Source organism: Papaver somniferum, unplaced genomic scaffold (assembly GCF_003573695.1).
Source record: "Papaver somniferum cultivar HN1 unplaced genomic scaffold, ASM357369v1 unplaced-scaffold_24, whole genome shotgun sequence".
Lineage (NCBI taxonomy): Eukaryota > Viridiplantae > Streptophyta > Magnoliopsida > Ranunculales > Papaveraceae > Papaver > Papaver somniferum.
The window spans coordinates 2046830-2065490 of NW_020634374.1; the positions used below are offsets into that span (position 1 = coordinate 2046830).

Below are 18661 nucleotides of genomic sequence, written 5' to 3' on the forward strand. Positions count from 1 at the left end.
GGTTTTATTCTAGTAACAATTGTAATAGAACTACTAGATTTTACTAAATCCTCGGAATCAGAAGATTGAATACTACCTCTAGCACATTCACGGCTATAAACTCAGGTTGAAGATATGATTGGAGAACAAGAAGACAGATTGTTTATTATCTCGTATCACCTGCATCGACACCCATCACCAACACCCAAGTTTCTATGGACTCAGACATGTCCATCAACAATACAACTTTTCTTGTGGAAAGCATTCGTCAAAGACCTATGGACCCTTGACAACCTCATCCAACTCCACCCCTCCATTTGCAACACCTATCCACAATGCAAGCCTAATCCTGAGATTGATTCTCATATTCTACTTCTCTATCATGTTATTGTAATTTTTGTATTTGAATCTTCCGGTATTAAATATCCTCTTGTAATGGTCCCATAGTAGTTCAATAAATATCATGCTTCAAAAAAAAATAAAAAAAATCTTGTCATGCGCGACCAACTTTTTTCCCAAAAATGTTTGGCGAAAACCTTAAATCTTGACGGTCAAGATGATAGAAATCTGTCCGTCAATACGTAGGATTTTCGACTAAAGGTTACATTGACGGTCAAGATGATAGGAATCATCATAACACGTGAAAGTAAAATACATGGGGTTACACCATAGTTAGAAAAGTATAAAGAAGTCCACACTTTCTCATTTTCCATTTTGTTTTTCCTCTTCTCTCAATTTCGTTTTTCAGATCGATAAAAAAAGAGAGAAGATGACTGCATTTTTCAGAAAACTTGCAAAATCAGCTCCAGTAGCATTCAACAATGTGTTCAATGAAACACCAAAATCGAGTTATGGGAAGAAATTCCGAGTTCCAATTGGAGCTGTTGCTGCTGTTTCTGGTGGACTCTCATATTACTTATACTTCTCATCACCAACTGTGGTAATCAATCAATCGATCTCTGTGGTTTTGTTTTCGGGTTTTCTATTTTCAATTTGATTATACGATTGTTGTATTGAGTATGGATTTTGTTTTCTTTCTCCTTCCTGAGATTTGAGGGTTTATAGGGTTTTTATTAATCCATTTTTTTGTGTATTTGGATTGTTTTGTAGGCTCATATGGATGAGATCCAAGAAGAATCAGGACCTAAAATTGGTAACCATATCAATATTTTCATTGCAAAACATGTAGCTGACTTTCTGGTCATGATTTGTACCTTACGTGTTCTTGTTTTGATTTTCAGCATTGAATCCAGATAAGTGGATTAAATTTGAGCTGCAAGATACAGCAAGAGTCAGCCATAACTCTCAGCTATTCAGGTAATTTGAACTTTTTCTTCTTTTTTGCTTGTGGTATATTGAGTTTAAGGATTTAGTGTAGTCACCTATCCAGATAGGTACCAACTCCCCGGTACCTCAGTGATTGTCACATTGTACTACAGCCATCCACAAGGTTTGGGTTCGAGTCTTGGTACCATTCTCATCATCATTATGTATCCAGATAGGTGGAATTGAATTTGAGTATCCTAGCCAAAGGTTTGAACCCTCGGTACTAGTACTTTGGTTGGGGGCTTATATTATAAGTGGCTTTTGAGAATTGCAGTATTGTGTATATTATGGTTGATTGTTTTAGGGTTTTCAAGTGAACTTAATTTTGACATGATGTGAAGGGTGAAAAGTTTTTCGCACATTTTTTTTTTTTGAGAATTGCAGTACTGTGTATATTATGGTTGTAATTTTAGGGTTTTCAAGTGAACTTAATTTTTGACATGATGTGAAGGGTGAAAAGTTTTTCGCGTATTATCTATTTTTTGGAGGTTTATGCTTGTAGTTTATATTTGCAGAAGCTGTGATGTTAACTCACTTTATATTATGGGCAGGTTTTCGTTTGATCCTTCCACTAAATTGGGCCTTGATGTTGCTTCGTGCCTTCTAACCAGGTATTTGCTATTGTTCCCTTTTGTGAAATTTATTTGTGAACCTTGAAACTTATGATTTGTTCTCAGAGTATTGAAGGCTCTGTGTCATTGACTCACACTCAGGTGTTTTTCTACTTTAATTGCCTCTGACGCGTTCTTGTCACTACAGGGCACCTGTAGGACAGGATGATAAAGGGAAAACAAAATATGTAATTCGCCCGTAAGTTTTTCTCAGATTTTATTGCATCACTGTGTGGCTTTAATCCTTGAATATGTTTATGGAAATTTGGGGTATTGCTTTCTAGACACTTGTTTACTCTTGTCTCTCGCGATAACATGCATGTGACAAGGATAAGTCTCCATCCAATAAAACTTTCATATTGCTTGTTACAAATTTGTTTGTCCCCAAATGTTCTCCTTTAGTTGATTCAGTGTGCATGCAATGTCGCTGATATATTTACCGCACTGTCTTCAGGTACACACCGATATCAGATCCCGATTCCAAGGGTTATTTTGATTTATTGGTTAAGGTAGGCGTTATTTTGATTTATTGGTTAAGGTAGGCAATGAATAATGGTAGGCTATTGTATTGTCCTCTCACTCACATCAAAAGTAGTCATTGACTGGTTGTTTCCTTTAAATTGTGCAGATTTATCCAGAAGGGAAAATGAGCCAGCATCTAGCTAACTTAAGACCAGGCGATGTGATCGAAGTAAAAGGGTAAACGCACTTACCATTATTTTCTTCGAGGAACTATCACGGTGTCTATGAAGTTGAGTTTTCAAAATAAATTCGCTTGTGTATTTTTTTTCACTATTTTCAGGCCAATTGAAAAGCTCAGATATACACCAAACATGAAGAAACACATTGGCATGGTAAGGAATCAATAACTAGTATATTTGTAACCAAAAACACGTTATGTGAGAATGTGTAGTTGCCGCTTGCTTTAATATATATGGTTTAGCATCTTATTAGCTGTATAACGTTCATGGTTAGTTGTAACTTCTATCAGATTTTGGTGATGTAATTTGTTGAAACTCATAATCTGACCCTTTCAGTAATTAATTATTGAATACCAAAATATGATAATTACAGTAAACATCATCCCGAATTACTGCTTGTAGAATTTAGCATGGACTTTGTCTTGCAACATCATCTAATGTTTAGAACTTTATCTTCAGATAGCAGGTGGCTCGGGCATTACACCGATGTTGCAAGTGATTGAGGCTATTCTAAAGAATCCCGATGACAAAACTCAGGTAGCTGGTTATTTTTATTTGTCATTGTAACCACTAAGTGTCAACTATATCGAAGTTCGTAGAATATACTGAGATCTGACCGTCTTCAATTTGATATTTTGCTCTTTCAGATATCTTTGCTATATGCTAACATCTCTCCAGATGACATACTACTAAAGCAAAAACTTGACATACTCTCAGCTAGCAATCCAAATTTGAAGGTGATTTTCGTATCTTTAGTGGGATTCTCCTGCTTTCAGTTTTCTGGCATCCCTGATGTTGTTAGCAGTTTAATGAGAAGAGACTAATTTTTCCTTTTGGAACCAGATATACTACACCGTAGAGAACCCAACAAACAACTGGAAGGGAGGGAAAGGCTATCTAACACAGAACATGGTTGAGAAAGGCATGCCGAGTCCAAGTGAAGACACGCTCATTCTAGTAAGTTCTCCATCTATTTCTCATCATCCAAATTTGGAATAGATTTCCAGCTTGATACTTGACATGATAAAACCTAACCTTCAAGGGTTTGCTTTGCTCGAGTGTCAGGGAGAAAGACATTCTTGTCAACTCTCTGAAGACTGTTTTCCTGTTTTCCGAGTAACAAAATATTATCTCTCTGTCTAGTCCTGATGTTGACTTGCCATAAGCTAAAGTTCCAATTTTACATGCACTTTTGCAGACCTTTTTCTATAACTGATTGTAATAATGTTATAGTCAACTGCTCATCTAGCGGAAGTCATACTTAAGACTATGGTATTCATCAAGCATTGTCGTCAACTTACTAAAAAACCAACTAAGTCAATGCTCCTTTATATAAACAAATCCATTTTGCAAAAAAATTGTTAGTAGTAATGAAATTGGTTCAATATGTAGAGTTAACTTGAACGAGTACAAGATTTAAAGTTGAATATGGCAATGTGCACACTGATTATATAAGCCATTTGCCGGACCTAATGTTTATGTCATATGCTTAGGTGTGCGGCCCCCCTGGAATGATGAATCATATCTCTGGAGACAAAGCAAAGGACTACTCCCAAGGCGAGGTAAAAAATATTTCTGTTTTGCCAAGTAACAAATATGTCAGACTGCCATTATTTGATCTTTTTTAAGAGTGATTTTACTTTCACAAGATTTGTAAAGAGATGGAAGTAGTAAAATTCTGTGTCTATGGAAGTTTGCGGAAACGACAAATATTTGATACAAGGGGGTTTTATGTAGAAGTTAGAATGTTTTCAGAGTGTACTTTTTACTTAAAAGTAATAGCGTGCAAGAGTTTGCATATTTTCGTTATATTGGAGATATGCTATCAAATATTTGACTTCTATTGGTTTGTTTGACCGCCCTATTGTGCAGGTCTCTGGCATACTCAAGGAACTTGGTTACACTGAAGAGATGGTTTACAAGTTCTAATGGATATTTTAAAGCATCAGATTGGAAGCAATAAACGTTTTACCAAGTTTGTTGATTTTAATGTGAAATCTACTATACCTTCTCACTACCAAGAATTTTTGAATCGCGTATGTAAGTGAACACCTAATATTGAGCAGTGATATATTTTTCAGTGGAGAGAATAAAATGTCTGAGAGTACCTTCATGATATGTTCGCTGACATATCCACCAAGTTCTTGTCTTCATTTTCTTTTTTCATTCTTTTGGGAAAGAAAAACATATTTTGTGCAACTCAAGTCAGGTTCATGAAAAATCAAAATTTCGGTGTCATATTTGTTGAAGAGTTTTGATACACACACCGAAAGGATCTCCCGTGATCTGCACCGCGGAGAGATCTAAGGGCTATTAGGGCAGACCTGATGGAGAATTGCAGGGGGTGGGGTCCACCACTGTTTTTTTCTCTCACACCATGCGCTCGGTGCACATCACGGGAGACAGCTTCGATGTGTCTATCATTTTTGTTTTGTTTGTTGAACTAGTCTCATCTCATTCATGATCTCATGAACTTCATTTTCCTAGCATTAGATCTATAGACTTTCAGACAATCAACTGATTTTTTTATTATTATATTGATACTAAACTTTAACAAACACTCAGTTTTCAAGTAAGGAGTGCATTCTCTCTTATTATTTCATCAACGAATCACCAATTTTGGTAATACAAGCTAACATCTTATTCTAAGTGTTTACATTGTGCATTTGTTGCCGCAGTAAAAATCAATACAGTGTTCCACTTCATCTCCACGAGGGTTTTGAGGAGTGCTTTTGTGGATGCAGCTTGAAACAGCACAACCAAATTTGCAGTAGGTAAATGCGACCTTGTTAGCAGGAGGATCCCCTTTAGATGAAATCTTGTTACCATGATCCCCTTTGAATATACATTTTTTCAAACATCTAAAAGGACATGAGTACGTCCTTCCATGAAGTTCACAATCGCTCACACAATCTGAGAAACATGCTTCACTATTCCCTACCAACATGGCCAATAGTACCATCATCACCATAATCATTTTGACATTCATTTTTCTTGTATGGAAGAGTTTCTATATGTTAATGATCAAGACAAATTATCTTCTTCACTCCCTCTTTCTTAAAACTCTGATGGAAGAGATTACAGTTTCGAGGTCTGATTTATAGTATGGACATTTAATTTAAAAATCTTCATGATTAATTAACAGAAATATTTTGATTTTGGTGCCTGTAAAATGGCATGTTTTTGCGTTTGGTGCTTAACTTTGTCCAAATTTGAGTTTGGTGCCCAGTCAATCGTCTTAATTTTGTTTGACCATCTAAATTTAGAGCTAAAGATGTGAAATGACTAATTAGAAACAAAATTTTAATATATTTACTAACTCTACCCACTTCAATACCATTAACCCTTCTATAAAAAGTTAGTTTTTAATTAGTCATTTCACATTTTTAACTCTAAATTTGGATGATTAAATGGTCAAACCAAGTCAAGTGTTTGACTGGACACCAAACTCAAATTTGGACAAAGCTAGGCACCAAAGCAAAGGTATACCATTTTATAGGCACCAAAATCAAAATACCCCTAATTAAAATCATAATCAATGATAAAGATTTCACTGTTGCGTTGTCCGGTCAGCCTTATCTATGGGTAAGCTTCAACTTCCGGATACACCACTTGAATAACCAATATGATTAACTTGCACATTGCGCTTGAGATTTATTGTAATTTAAAAGTCAATGTCTTTCGACTTGTTCGAAACTGCATTTATAAGAAGACAGATATTACTCTTACATCGTGGGTCATCAAATCCGTCAAGTTTCATCGTTTTACTGTGAGGACCAAGAAGCAGTGACAGAGCCAAGACATTATTGTACTATGGTCAAACAAAACTTTCCGATATTAGTAATTTTTTTCTTCTATATTTTTACCATTAGTTTAGATGCAAGAGCTACTGGACTTTTAGTAACTCCATTAGTGCATTGGAAGCCAGTCTCATCTCCTCTTATGATCCAAACACAGGTTGGTGCAAAGTTTATGTATCAATATCATTTCTGGTTTGGAGATGGTGAAAGATTATCTAATCTTTTTTACTCATAATAAAAAGAATTGAAGAGAGTATCATTTTAGAGTTAATATAGGGACAGACTCAGAATTTAAGAGATTGAGCATTAAATCCTGAAGCAGGTGAATGCATGGCAGTACGCGAGGCTTTGACGTGAGCGAGAGATATGCTCTCTAATATTCACATTGAAGCGGATGCAAAGCTTGTCATACAATCAATTACTGGTTCCTCTCTACTTGTTCAATGGGAAAATAGGAATGCAATAAAGGAGATAAAACACTTAATATCAAAATTTTCAATATGTAATTTTACTTTTGTCAGTAGGGATAATAATCAAGTGGCATATGTTATTGCCAAATCCGTTAGAGAGAGGGATTTGGCATTAGAAACCTATGGTGATTTTGACAGTGTAATCTGTACGTCTTTTAGCCACAGATCAAACTTCATTACTCATTAAGCAATTAATTATCTTTTCGTATAAAAAAAAACAGGGACATGTTAATACCCAAAAATCGTTCCTGAGTAAAACAATGTACCGTTGAAGTACTTTCTTTAAGTTCGAAAATCAAAATCGTACAAAACGAGCCTAAACCAAGAAGTTGGTCGTTCACGTTTTGCTTCGGTTACAAAGAGAGAAAATGGGTTGATCTTAGGAGAGGGAAAGCAAAGAAAGTTGCGGAAATCAGTGGTGATTGAATTGTATATGTGAGGTTGTTGAAGTATGAAAGAAGAAGAGCTTGAGAATTATAAGCTTGTTCTATTCTTCTGTATAGGCAAAGACGCCTATTTATAGTCGTAGAGAACACTCACTGTCTCCTCGCAATTAGTGGAGATTGTGGAGAGATGGAGATAGTTGCATAATGGCATGGTTACGACTATTATACTAGGGAACGTTTCTGGAAACCCGTAAACCATTACTCTATTACTTAGCCACTTCCTTTAACCTCTCTCAACTTTTACAACTACTTGTAACTTCCTTATCATGGGGTGTTGCCATGCCGCATGTTGCTGTAAACTACCAGACCAATACCCATGAATAATTCCCCCATGTAACATATTTTATATCTCGTAGGAATTAGTAAAGTTATGGACTGTCTCTTGTCTTGTCCAGGTTGTCATGATGTACTTAACTGAATAATCATCGTCTAAGCTAGCCAGACTTTATCGAAGTGACGTATCTTGAAGAGACAACTCAGATGTAAGGTTACGTGTGACTAATAAGAAGTTTCGCCGCAAGATGGCATTGTAAACAGGCCCATATATATCCACTTAGTATGCTCATGGCGTATTTATGGCCTATTTGTGGCACATTTGATTATGCTAGCAATAATAATACGCAAAGGTGTTGTAGCACACCAAGTTAATAGCTAGCTAAGTAGTGGCGCGGGACACGACCTACTTGATAGCTAGTCGAGTTGGCATGGACATGGGTGCTAGGGGATTTAGCTATGCTGGTTCACGGATGTGGCCACAAACTTTGGTGAGACGGACCGTGGCCATGGACAATGGACGAGAAATTAGGTGATCATGGATATGAGCATAACAGGTAGATAAGCTAGGTGATCGTGGCCACGGGCATAGTAGGCCGAGAGATAAGCTAGGCCGAAACACAAGATGGCTTGGCCAGCTAGGATAGGCCAGGCTTAGGACGATTAGCAAGGAGGCTGTGGCTAGGCTAGGCCAGGCTAAGCCGACTAGCAAGGAGGCCATGGCTAATTAGAAGTTAGGCCGATTAGTAAGGAGGCCTTGACTAGACTAGGCCAGGATAAGACGACTAGCAAGGAGGCCGTGGCTAGTGAGAAACTAGGCCGATTAGTAAGGAGGTCGTGGCCAGGCTGGGCCAGACCGGGAGACAGGGAGGCCGCGACCACAGTCATGGCTAGGCTCAGAGATAAGACGGTTGTGGCTAGCTACGCTAGCCCGTAAGACAAGATGGTCGTGGCCATCTAGGCTAGGCTTATAACAAGGTAGCCGTGGCCAGTTAGGTTAGGCCAGGACGAGAGACAAGGAAAGGGCATGTCCAGGCTAAGAGACAAGGCGGTCGTGCCCTGGCTAACTAGTTGGTGTTAGAGCATAGCTCGGTCGACCTCGCATGCGTTGCTATATCAAGCATGTTTGTCAATGTTAGTGATCAAAACTATGAGTCTTGATTTCTAGTCTACATAGCTAAGTCTCGGACTAGGATAAAAAAGTCTAGTTGATCTCAAGGACTTCATGGCGATTCATCATACAACGACGAAGATCTACTCAAGGAACCCTGGAACTTCATCAACAAAAAGGTATGTGGAGACTTGAACTTATCTATCACTCAAAAGTCTTTCTCTTCTATCTCCTACTTCTTATGAGACAAAAGTCGTATGCTATATAGACTGGATCATACACATTTGATATTTCGAGCCGAGTATATCTCGCCTATCTATATCTCGAAATCATGTGTTGGTAAAGCGTTTCTCTTTGATCGGGTTTATCTTCACCTAATGACGAAAGTCATAATGTTTCAATCACTTTGAAAATCGCTTTGACGAGAAATAGTGTAACAACTATATAACGTCCTTTAAGAATGTTTCAATGGTTGGAATGAGAGTTTAGGTAAATATAACCAATGATGGATATAAGCATTGCGTGGTAACACATATGTGCATAAGTCCTATTCCTTAATCCGAAGTTTGCGAGTCTTGTTGATTGAGAGAAACCGGAGGAATTGGCTTTGCCAAGTCCGCGAACTGACGGAAGTTCTCTTACCGAGAATTTCTTCTGGAATTTTCCAAAAACTTGTTTGCGTGTTTAGTCCGCGAACTCAGTCCGCGAACTGGCGGAAGTCTCCTTGCCGAGATTTTCTGGTGAGTTTGGAAAACTCTGCAGGTTGCCTTAAGTCCGCGAACTTGTTTGCGTACTTGAGTGGGTTATGATCTAAAGATGTGTTCTGAACATGAAACTTAAATTACTAAGGAATGCAGTGTGCAAATCGTGTCTATAAAGTTCATGAGCCGATTCAATCGAATCGACTCATCTTTGTTTCAATTGTATCTTGTGTAGTTACATAAGATCTCATAGAAATTGAACAACTCTCTAACTAGTTCACTTGAGTCAATTGAACTAGTTATGCTGAAGGAGAACAAGGTTAATATGAAATGCTCATATGGTTAACCTTTTGGGTTACTATGTTGAACCAACATACACGTACACGTTTGGGCACGGTTTTCACAAACCCAGTAAACGTATATCTCAAGTGTGTGTGACAAGCTAAGTTTTCGATCTAACGGTTGAGAAATATTAGCTTGAATCTAAATCAGGTTTTCATCTAACGGTGAATATTGATTTCTTTGTACCTAAGGCAAAACCCTGATTTGAAGACTATATAAAGGAGACATCTAGAATTGGGCAAACTAATCCCCACACGTCTGTGTGATACTAGTGCGCTCGCTAGAGTCGATTCTCCTCTAACCTTTGGTTTTCTTCTCTAAAACCAGGTTAACGACTTGAAGACTTCATTGGGATTGTGAAGCCAGACCGATACTAATTTTATCGTAGTTGTGTGATCTGATCTTGCATCTTCTATCGTACGAGTACAATATTATTGATTGGCTTGAGATCGTGAGAGTTATCCGATAGGCAAGATAAAGAAGTCACAAACATCTTCGTCTCACTGTTTGTGATTCCTCGACGTCCTCTTGTTTATACAGGTAAGACTGTTGTGAGGTGATTGATTAATCTAGGCTTTTCTTCGGGAATATAAGACCGGATTATCAATTGGTTCTTGTTCACCTTGATTTCATATCATAAAACGGAACAAAAACCTAGGGTTCTTCTGTGGGAGACAGATTTGTCCTTTGATAGACTTTTCTGTGTGAGACAAATTTGTTTATTATCAAGTCTGCGATTTTGGGTTGCAGCAACTATTGGTTGTGGGTGAGATCATCTAAGGGAATCAAGTGCGCAGTGTCCTGCTGGGATCAGAGGCGTAGGAGTACAACTGTACCTTGAATTAGTGGGAGACTGATTGGGGTTCAACTATAGTCCAGTCCTAAGTTAGCTTGGAGTAGGCTAGTGTTTGTAGCGGCTTGAGTCTGTGGACAAAATCTCATACGCATACCAAAATGCCTGCTAAATCTGTCAACTTTCTCAAGTGTCTCGAAAATACCTCAAAGGATCACTCCTTAGTTGATTCTTCCGAATCCCGAGGTAGGAAGACTGTCTCATCTTGCGTCTGCCACTCTTCCCCCAATGAGACATTGGACATAATGGCTAAAGCTGAAATGGACCTCACCAGAATTTCAATTTTTTTACAGAGTTTGTTGATCTCAAGGATAATGTATAGCTCATTGATGAATTCGAGAAGTCTATTGATCGTGAACAGGTACTCTACAACATTATAGGGTCATTTCCTAAGGAAATTGAGAAACTTCTTCAAGAAAACATATACAGTGTGAAAAAATTTGTGATCTTGAAAAGCTGGTTAAAGAAGGCTCAATTAGAGAAAAATGTTTGATCAAGACGCATTCATCCGATCTAGAACAGACTTCGTGTTGAGAAGCCCATAGACATCGCAAATCCTTGGAAAAGGAAAACCCTGTCTTAATGAAAAGTCCTTCTGCACAAACTAATTCTCACGAGTTACTGTACAGAATGAAATTTTCTCTAGATGAAGATTGTGTCAAGAAAAGTTTTCATAACTTACAATTTTCTCCGGTGGCTATGAAGTTCAAACAAGTGCCTGTTGTTACTTCTCCTCCACGTACCTGTACCTTCTGTGGAAAAGGAAATCACTATGCTATCCATTGTTTTGCAAGAAAGAATCAAGTCTCTAAACTTCACAAATTGCTTCTTTCTACTGTCAATGGAGTAAATAGTCAGACGACTGCTGTAGTAAACCTCGCTTCCACACAGAACCAGGCATCTTATAAAAGTGATCTCTCTCCTAGAAATCATTACAGGACATTGGTAAACTCTAGTGGTATAAATCGTACTACCTATGAAAGCATGTCCTGTGCTTATAAGAACAACTCTGGTAAATTTAAGTCTAGTGTATGGAGACCAATTTCGGAAAATCCGCTAGAACCTAGTTCTAGAGGTCCTAGACTTTGTTATCAGAAAGATTCCTCACCTGTGATTCCCAGAAGGACTGTGAGACATTCTCCTGTATCTGGAAACTGCCAAGGAAGGACAAGAAATGCTAAGTTCAGATATCCTGGAGGAAATAACTGTTATTCTCTCAGAACCTATGGCGAGACTATGTCTCCCTCTGCTACCTAGTAGCAGAAAGTCTATTCTTGTGTCTAACTTGGGAGATACAAGAATGAGGATTTGTGAGATGCTCAAGTATTGTGCTGTCTTTCTCCAGTTTGTATATCTTATGATGTAATGTTGTTAGTACTTCTTTCTTTTGTCACTGTGATCTTTTGGAGATAAAGTATCTTTGAAAGCAACATTGTATGTAGTTTTCCTATTTTGGTCCATTTGTACTTTGACTGGCCCACGAACGTCCATATCTCCTCAAGGAACTTCAGGGTTTCCAGCTAGGGTACTCACGAACATATATAAGTCTTATATGTGTTTCTTTATTCTTCAGAAAGGAACTCTATGGAATCTGTTCCCAAAGAAGAAGTTAACCTTATGGTTGAGGATGATCTCAAAGGATGTGACTCTGGTCAAGATTTTATTCTGAAGAAGTTGGTTGAAAGAAAAGAGTATAACTCTTGGATTGGAGAATCTGTCAAGGATCTGTTTCGTGTTCAAACTGAAGTCAAGAACGATCTTGCTAACCTTCAACTGCAGATAAACCAGCTTATTGATGGACAGGAAAAAATCCTTGGTACTCAGAATATCTTGATCATGAATCAGAAGAAAGTTATCCTTGACTGCGCAAAGGCTCGCCATTATGCTCGCACTATTGATCGAAAAGTTAACATTCTAACTTTTGAACATGGTGTCTCTACAGTCAACAGGATCAAGGATATCAGTGACTCCTATTTTGATGGACCATTTCAGAGGTATGAAATCATCAAGGAAAACTGAGTTTATTTTTGTTGCCTAGTATGTCTTCTTTTTGGATTAGTTGGAAGAATAACTAGCGTTTTGAATAGCGAAGATTGTGACTACACATAACTATTTTTGTTTTCATCTTCTTGTGTTATTTTTTAGGTTTATTGGTTTTAAATTCTAAAAATATTTAAAGGATGATGTTATTGCAGTATTAATCTGTTTGATTTTGAAGTATTGCAATATTTTTATGGGATATGTATTGTTTGCGTCCATGAACTTGAAGGCCCCTTATGTTGTCAAAAGTAAAGTCGTTCATAAATTGATATTCGTATTGATAAAAGGACGAATAGACTTTTGACAATTACAAAAGTTATGCCTATGCAATCATGTATTTGATGGAAAATAGGGTAAAATCTTTTGTGTGACAAGGATAAAGTCTATTATGTCATTATGCATATAGTGATGGAAAGATAGAATAGATCCTTGTATGTATTCCACGGTACTGATCTTCATTGATTCATTCTTGTATTACAGTGAGGCTCCATAATGTGTCTTATGTCGAGCACGATACAACTAAGTTGATTATTTTTTGATTAACTTTGTTGGTTGTTCCCTAAGGTACTTTATGTCGAGCATCTTTGAACTAAATTAATCATCTTGGTTGTTTATTTAGTTATTTTCTCTCAAAGTCTTCTTTTGTCGAGAAAAACAATTGACAATTAAATTGATTACTTCGGTGATTAGTTTGGTTGTGTTTTCCAATTAGATTAATTATAGGATCTCTTGTAATTAGTCTAGTTGAGTATTCATATATTCCACAAGTCCTTGTGTTGAGTATATGAACGGCTATTCTAATCATGTTCTATTGGTTAATGTAGTCGTATATTCCATAAGGTTTTTATTATGCTGAGTATGTAAACGATTAAGTTAGTCATCTCCATATGATTACCTTAGTCGTAGCTCCGTAAGTTTACTTATGTTGAGCACAATCAATTAAATTGATCACTTTTGTGGTTTTAATTTAGTTGCGTATTCCAATTAAATTAATCATGGGTTTACTTGTGATTAATTTGATTGAGTTTTGGATATAGAAAATCATTCCTATGGTTTTTGGTGTCCAATTAAAAATCCTTCTTTTCTTTCGAAATTAAAGTCGCTCTTGTTGTTCTTTCGGGAATGACATCAAATGGGGGAGAGTTCTTTTGAACTTGTGATTAATGGTAATATATTGCGGAATGTGCGGCTGTGGAATTTTATAGGGGATATCTTGTATCTTAAAACTCCTTGATGAATGCATTTAGCTTCGGCTTTATGATTGAATCTAAATTAAGTTGGTATGTGTTTTTTCTTTTAGTCTATGAAACGTCTCTTCTCGGAAATTTCATTAGGATCCCGTTCTTGTACCTTAACCAGTTTTATTGACAAAAAGAGGGAGAATTAATATGTAGTTCTACTACATATACATATGGTTTTCGGATCATTGTGTAAGGGGGAGTGGTTTCCATGTGAGATGGAGTATTGACTAGGGGGGGGGGGGTGATACATATCACCGTAGTATTATTGTTAAAGTCGTGATGCAATTGGACTTTGATGTTACATAATAATACCATGTCACTGTATAATGATGACCGAGAATCTCGATTTCTCTCATTGTTATAGCTACGGATCTTCAACAACGGTGATGCTAAACTTACAACCTTTGGGATCATTGGAGTACTTGGAAGGACGAAGATTTCAGGGAACGCTGAAGATTAGACTATGGAATAGGAGCCACTAAAGTTTATCTTTTTTGTATTCCATATGTATTAATAGTTTTGTCACTAAAATTGACAAGGGAGATTGTTAGAGCATAGCTCGGTCGGCCTCACATGCGTTGCTATATCAAATATTTTTGTCAATGTTAATGATCAAAACTATGAGTCTTGATTTCTAGTATACATAGCTAAGTCTCGGACTAGGATAAAAAAGTGTAGTTGAGTTCAAGGACTTCATGGCGATTCATCATACAAAGACGAAGATATACTCAAGGAACCGAGGAACTTCATCAACAAAAAGGTATGCAGAGACTTGAACTTATCTATCACTCAAAAGTCTATCTCTTCTATCTCCTACTTCTTATGAGACAAAAGTCGTATGCTATATAGACTGGATCATACACATTTGATATTTCGAGCCGAATATATCTTCCCTATCTATATCTCGAAATCATGTGTTGGTAAAGCGTTTCGCTTTGATCGGGTTTATCTTCACCTAATGACGAAAGTCATAATGTTTCAATCACTTTGAAAATGGCTTTGACGAGAAATAGTGTAACAACTATATAACGTCCTCTAATAATGTTTCAATGGTTGGAATGAGAGTTTAGGTCAATATAACCAATGATGGATATAAGCATTATGTGGTAACATATATGTGCATGAGTCCTATTCCTTAATCCGAAGTTTGCGAACTTTGTTGATTGAGAGAAACCGGAGGAATTGGCTTTTCCAAGACCGCGAACTCAGTCCGCGAACTGAAGGAAGTTTTCTTACCGAGAATTTCTGCTGGGATTTTCCAAAAGCTCGTTTGCATGTTTAGTCTGCGAACCTAGTCCGCGAACTGGCGGAAGTCTCCTTGCCGAGATTTTTTGCTGAGTTTGGAAAACTCTGCCGGTTGCCTTAAGTCCGCGAACTTGTTTGCATACTTGAGTGGGTTATGATCTAAAGATGTGCTCTGAACATGAAACTTAAATTACTAAGGAATGCAGTATGCAAACCGTGGCTATAAAGTTCATGAGCCGATTCAATCGAATCAAATCATCTTTGTTTCAATTGTGTCTTGTGTAGTTACATAAGATCTCATAGCAATTGAACAACTCTCTAACTAGTTCACTTGAGTCAATTGAACTAGTTATGGTAAAGAAGAACTAGGTTAATATGAAATGCTCATATGGTTAACTTTTTGGGTTACTATGTTGAACCAACATACACGTACACGTTTGGGCACGGTTTTCACAAACCCAGTAAACGTATATCTCAAGTGTGTGTGACAAGCTAAGTTTTCGATCTAACGGTTTAGAAATATTAGATTGAATCTAGATCAGATTTTCATCTAACGGTGAATATTGATTGCTTTGTACCTAATGCAAAACCCTGATTTGAATACTATATAAAGGAGACATCTAGAATTGGGCAAAACTAATCCCCACACGTCTGTATGATACTAGTGCGCTTGCTAGAGTCGATTCTCCTCTAACCTTTGGTTTTCTTCTCTAAAACCAGGTTAACGACTTGAAGACTTCATTGGGATTGTGAAGCCAGACCGATACTACTTTTATCGTAGTTGTGTGATCTGATCTTGCATCTTCAATCGTACGAGTATAATCTTATTGATTGACTTGAGATCGTGAGAGTTCTCCTATATGCAAGATAAATAAGTCACAAACATCTTCATCTCACTGTTTGTGATTCCTCGACGTCCTCTTGTTTATACAAGTAAGACTGTTGTAAGGTGATTGATTAATCTAGGCTGTTCTTCGGGAATATAAGACCGGATTATCAATTGGTTCCTGTTCACCTTGATTTCATATCATAAGACGGAACAAAAACCTAGGGTTATTCTGTGGGAGACAGGTTTATCCTTTGATAGACTTTTCTGTGTGAGACATATTTGTTTATTATCAAGTCTGCGATTTTGGGTTGCAGCAACTCTTGGTTGTGCGTGAGATCAGCTAAGGGAATCAAGTGCGTAGTGTCCTGTTGGGATCAGAGGCGCAGGCGTACAACTGTACCTTGAATTAGTGGGAGTCTGATTGGGATTCAACTATAGTCCAGTCCGAAGTTAGCTTGGAGTAGGCTAGTGTTTGTAGCGGGTTAATACAGTGTGTATTCAATCTGGACTAGATCCCGGAGTTTTTCTACATTTGCGGTTTACTCGTTAATAAAACTTATGGTGTCTGTGTTATTTCTTTTCCGCATTATATTTTTATATAATTGAAATAATACAGGTTGTGCGTTAAAGATCATCAATTGGAAATCCGACCTTTGGTTGTTGATTGATATTGATTGATCCTTGGACATTGGTCTTTGGTACCGTCCAAGTTATCTCTCTTTGATAAAGACTCGCAGATTTCCATTTGCTTGAGTAAAGATCAAATCGAGAGATTAAGATATAAACTCTTTGATATATCTTTTTATTGATTGAGTCTAACTCTCTAGTTGATTCTCATAAAAAGTATATTGGATTTTGTCCATACAGATTGCTAAGCGAAATATTGGGTGGTGTTGTTAGACCCCCGGTTTTTCAGTTGGCTAGCTAGGAAGTTGGTGGTCGTGGATAGATTATGAAACACAACCACATTTGCTTGGCTACGGGCCAGGTTAGCCTGGCTTTGGAGCGCGACCGTGTTGGCACTGACACTCAATTTGTAGAATATATAACATATTCAAGGAATTCAGCTGTGGAAGTTCTGCGACTCGAAGTAATGTTCAATATGATTTCGTACTAAATAGTATGCTTATATTAATACTTTTATTCCAAATGGCGTAGTATCTCATTATGAATATTTATAATTTGCATCATCAGTGTAGACTGGTCAATGCATGGCAATTCATATGGTCATGCATAAAATAATGAGAGTTCAGCTGGGCGAAGCTCTAAAATCTTGCAGGCATATTGGAGGCCAGTGTGACCATTAACTGGATACACATTCTCAATTATCTTGCGGAATATGATGTAGAAGTACGAATCTATAATTATGATGCCGGGTCAGGAATTTATAAGTTAGCTAATGGAGCTGTCCAAGTCATGTGGTCGTGATCAATTTGTTAACTGATTTGGGCAGCCAAGATCTATTTCTTAAGAAATATAAGCGCTTCGGCCAGCCTACTTCCACTGAAATTTAAAAGCGGAGCTTGTAACTTCGATGCGCTGCAATTGGACGATATGATAGAGGGTCTCGCTGACATCAATATGGAGCAAGGACGGTCGGCCATGGGAGGCGCAATCTAGGAAAAGTCGACCGGCCAAGTGGCGCGTCCGTGCCCCTTTAGTCGTGGTTTCCCTTTTTCCCTATTTTCTAACTTTTGATAGGATTTTGCTCCTACTAGCTATATTCCTAGCTTGCCTAAGGTTTAGTCTTGACCAATAGGGATCAAGATATCGTGCTTGCTCCGTTTTAGGGCAAAAAATCCATTTTTTTGTGATTTGACACAAAATTAGGTTAAAAATTGAATTTTGTGAATTGACATAAAATTAATCAAATTTGGTGAATTTTGCACGTTGATACAAAATCACTAATTTTTCTTCTTGCAAGTAGTACAGATCTAGTCCTATCGACACAACGCGTTTCTGATCAAGTATCTTCGTGCATATCTTAATTCAGACACTTCGGGTTATTAATGCTACTCACCTAAGAATGAGCATTGAACGTCATATCATGTCAGAACTGAGAGTTCAACTAAGAACACAACACAGAGAAGATATTCAACAGGCTCTGAATTAATAAATAATGCAATTAGGACCTTAAATAAAATTCATAGAATATCTTGAATTATTGCAACATACACCAATATTATTCTAATAAATTTCGTATATAAAGATATTGAATTACTCAGTACATGTGTAAGCAGAGAGGCATAGACACTCATCATCTTTAAATGGTTCTACTTCTTTACAGAATGAAGGCACATAAATATAGGATTTTTACGGTTTTAGCCCTGAACTAAAAACGACCATCAATAGGGATGTACCCATATTAATTGGGGTATACCTAATGAGACAAAATTCGGGTTATTTTGAAGTAAAACACAACACTCCTTAACCCGTTATTTTCAAAATGCCAAATCTACTCGTGCTTAATTAACACTAATAATCTGTTTAGGTTAATTATTTTAGTTAGTTAATTAGTTGAATTAGAATTCTGAAATTAGGTTTCATTAGGATTGAAATCATGGATTATGTGTTACTCCCTCCGTCCCACTATTAAGTGACCAAGTCCAAGTTTCCACAAATTTTAAGGCAAGCAAGCGGAAAAGTATTTTTAAGCACTTTTTACAGTTATACCTTTATGGATAATAAATAGT

At 37.2% G+C, this 18661-nt stretch overlaps 1 protein-coding gene across 1 annotated transcript; it reads left to right on the top strand.

Annotated features, from left to right (window-relative positions):
- The first annotated feature begins 700 nt into the window (after positions 1–700).
- LOC113341065 (NADH-cytochrome b5 reductase-like protein) lies at positions 701–4852 on the top strand. The gene is made up of 13 exons (XM_026586098.1): positions 701–919; positions 1090–1132; positions 1221–1296; positions 1857–1916; positions 2065–2115; positions 2371–2425; positions 2545–2615; positions 2719–2770; positions 3077–3154; positions 3265–3354; positions 3461–3574; positions 4111–4179; positions 4490–4852. Exons 1-13 carry the CDS (start codon positions 749–751, stop codon positions 4544–4546), a joined length of 987 nt encoding a protein of 328 aa, XP_026441883.1. The 5' UTR covers positions 701–748; the 3' UTR covers positions 4547–4852.
- Positions 4853–18661: the final 13809 nt, after the last annotated feature.

Excerpts from the sequence above, each read along its gene's own strand:
- LOC113341065 (XM_026586098.1), top strand. The coding sequence starts at position 749 with ATGACTGCATTTTTCAGAAAACTTGCAAAATCAGCTCCAGTAGCATTC. Across the intron at positions 2,771-3,076 it reads TGAAGAAACACATTGGCATG|ATAGCAGGTGGCTCGGGCAT; the intron begins GTAAGGAATCAA and ends CTTTATCTTCAG. Across the intron at positions 3,155-3,264 it reads ATCCCGATGACAAAACTCAG|ATATCTTTGCTATATGCTAA; the intron begins GTAGCTGGTTAT and ends TTGCTCTTTCAG.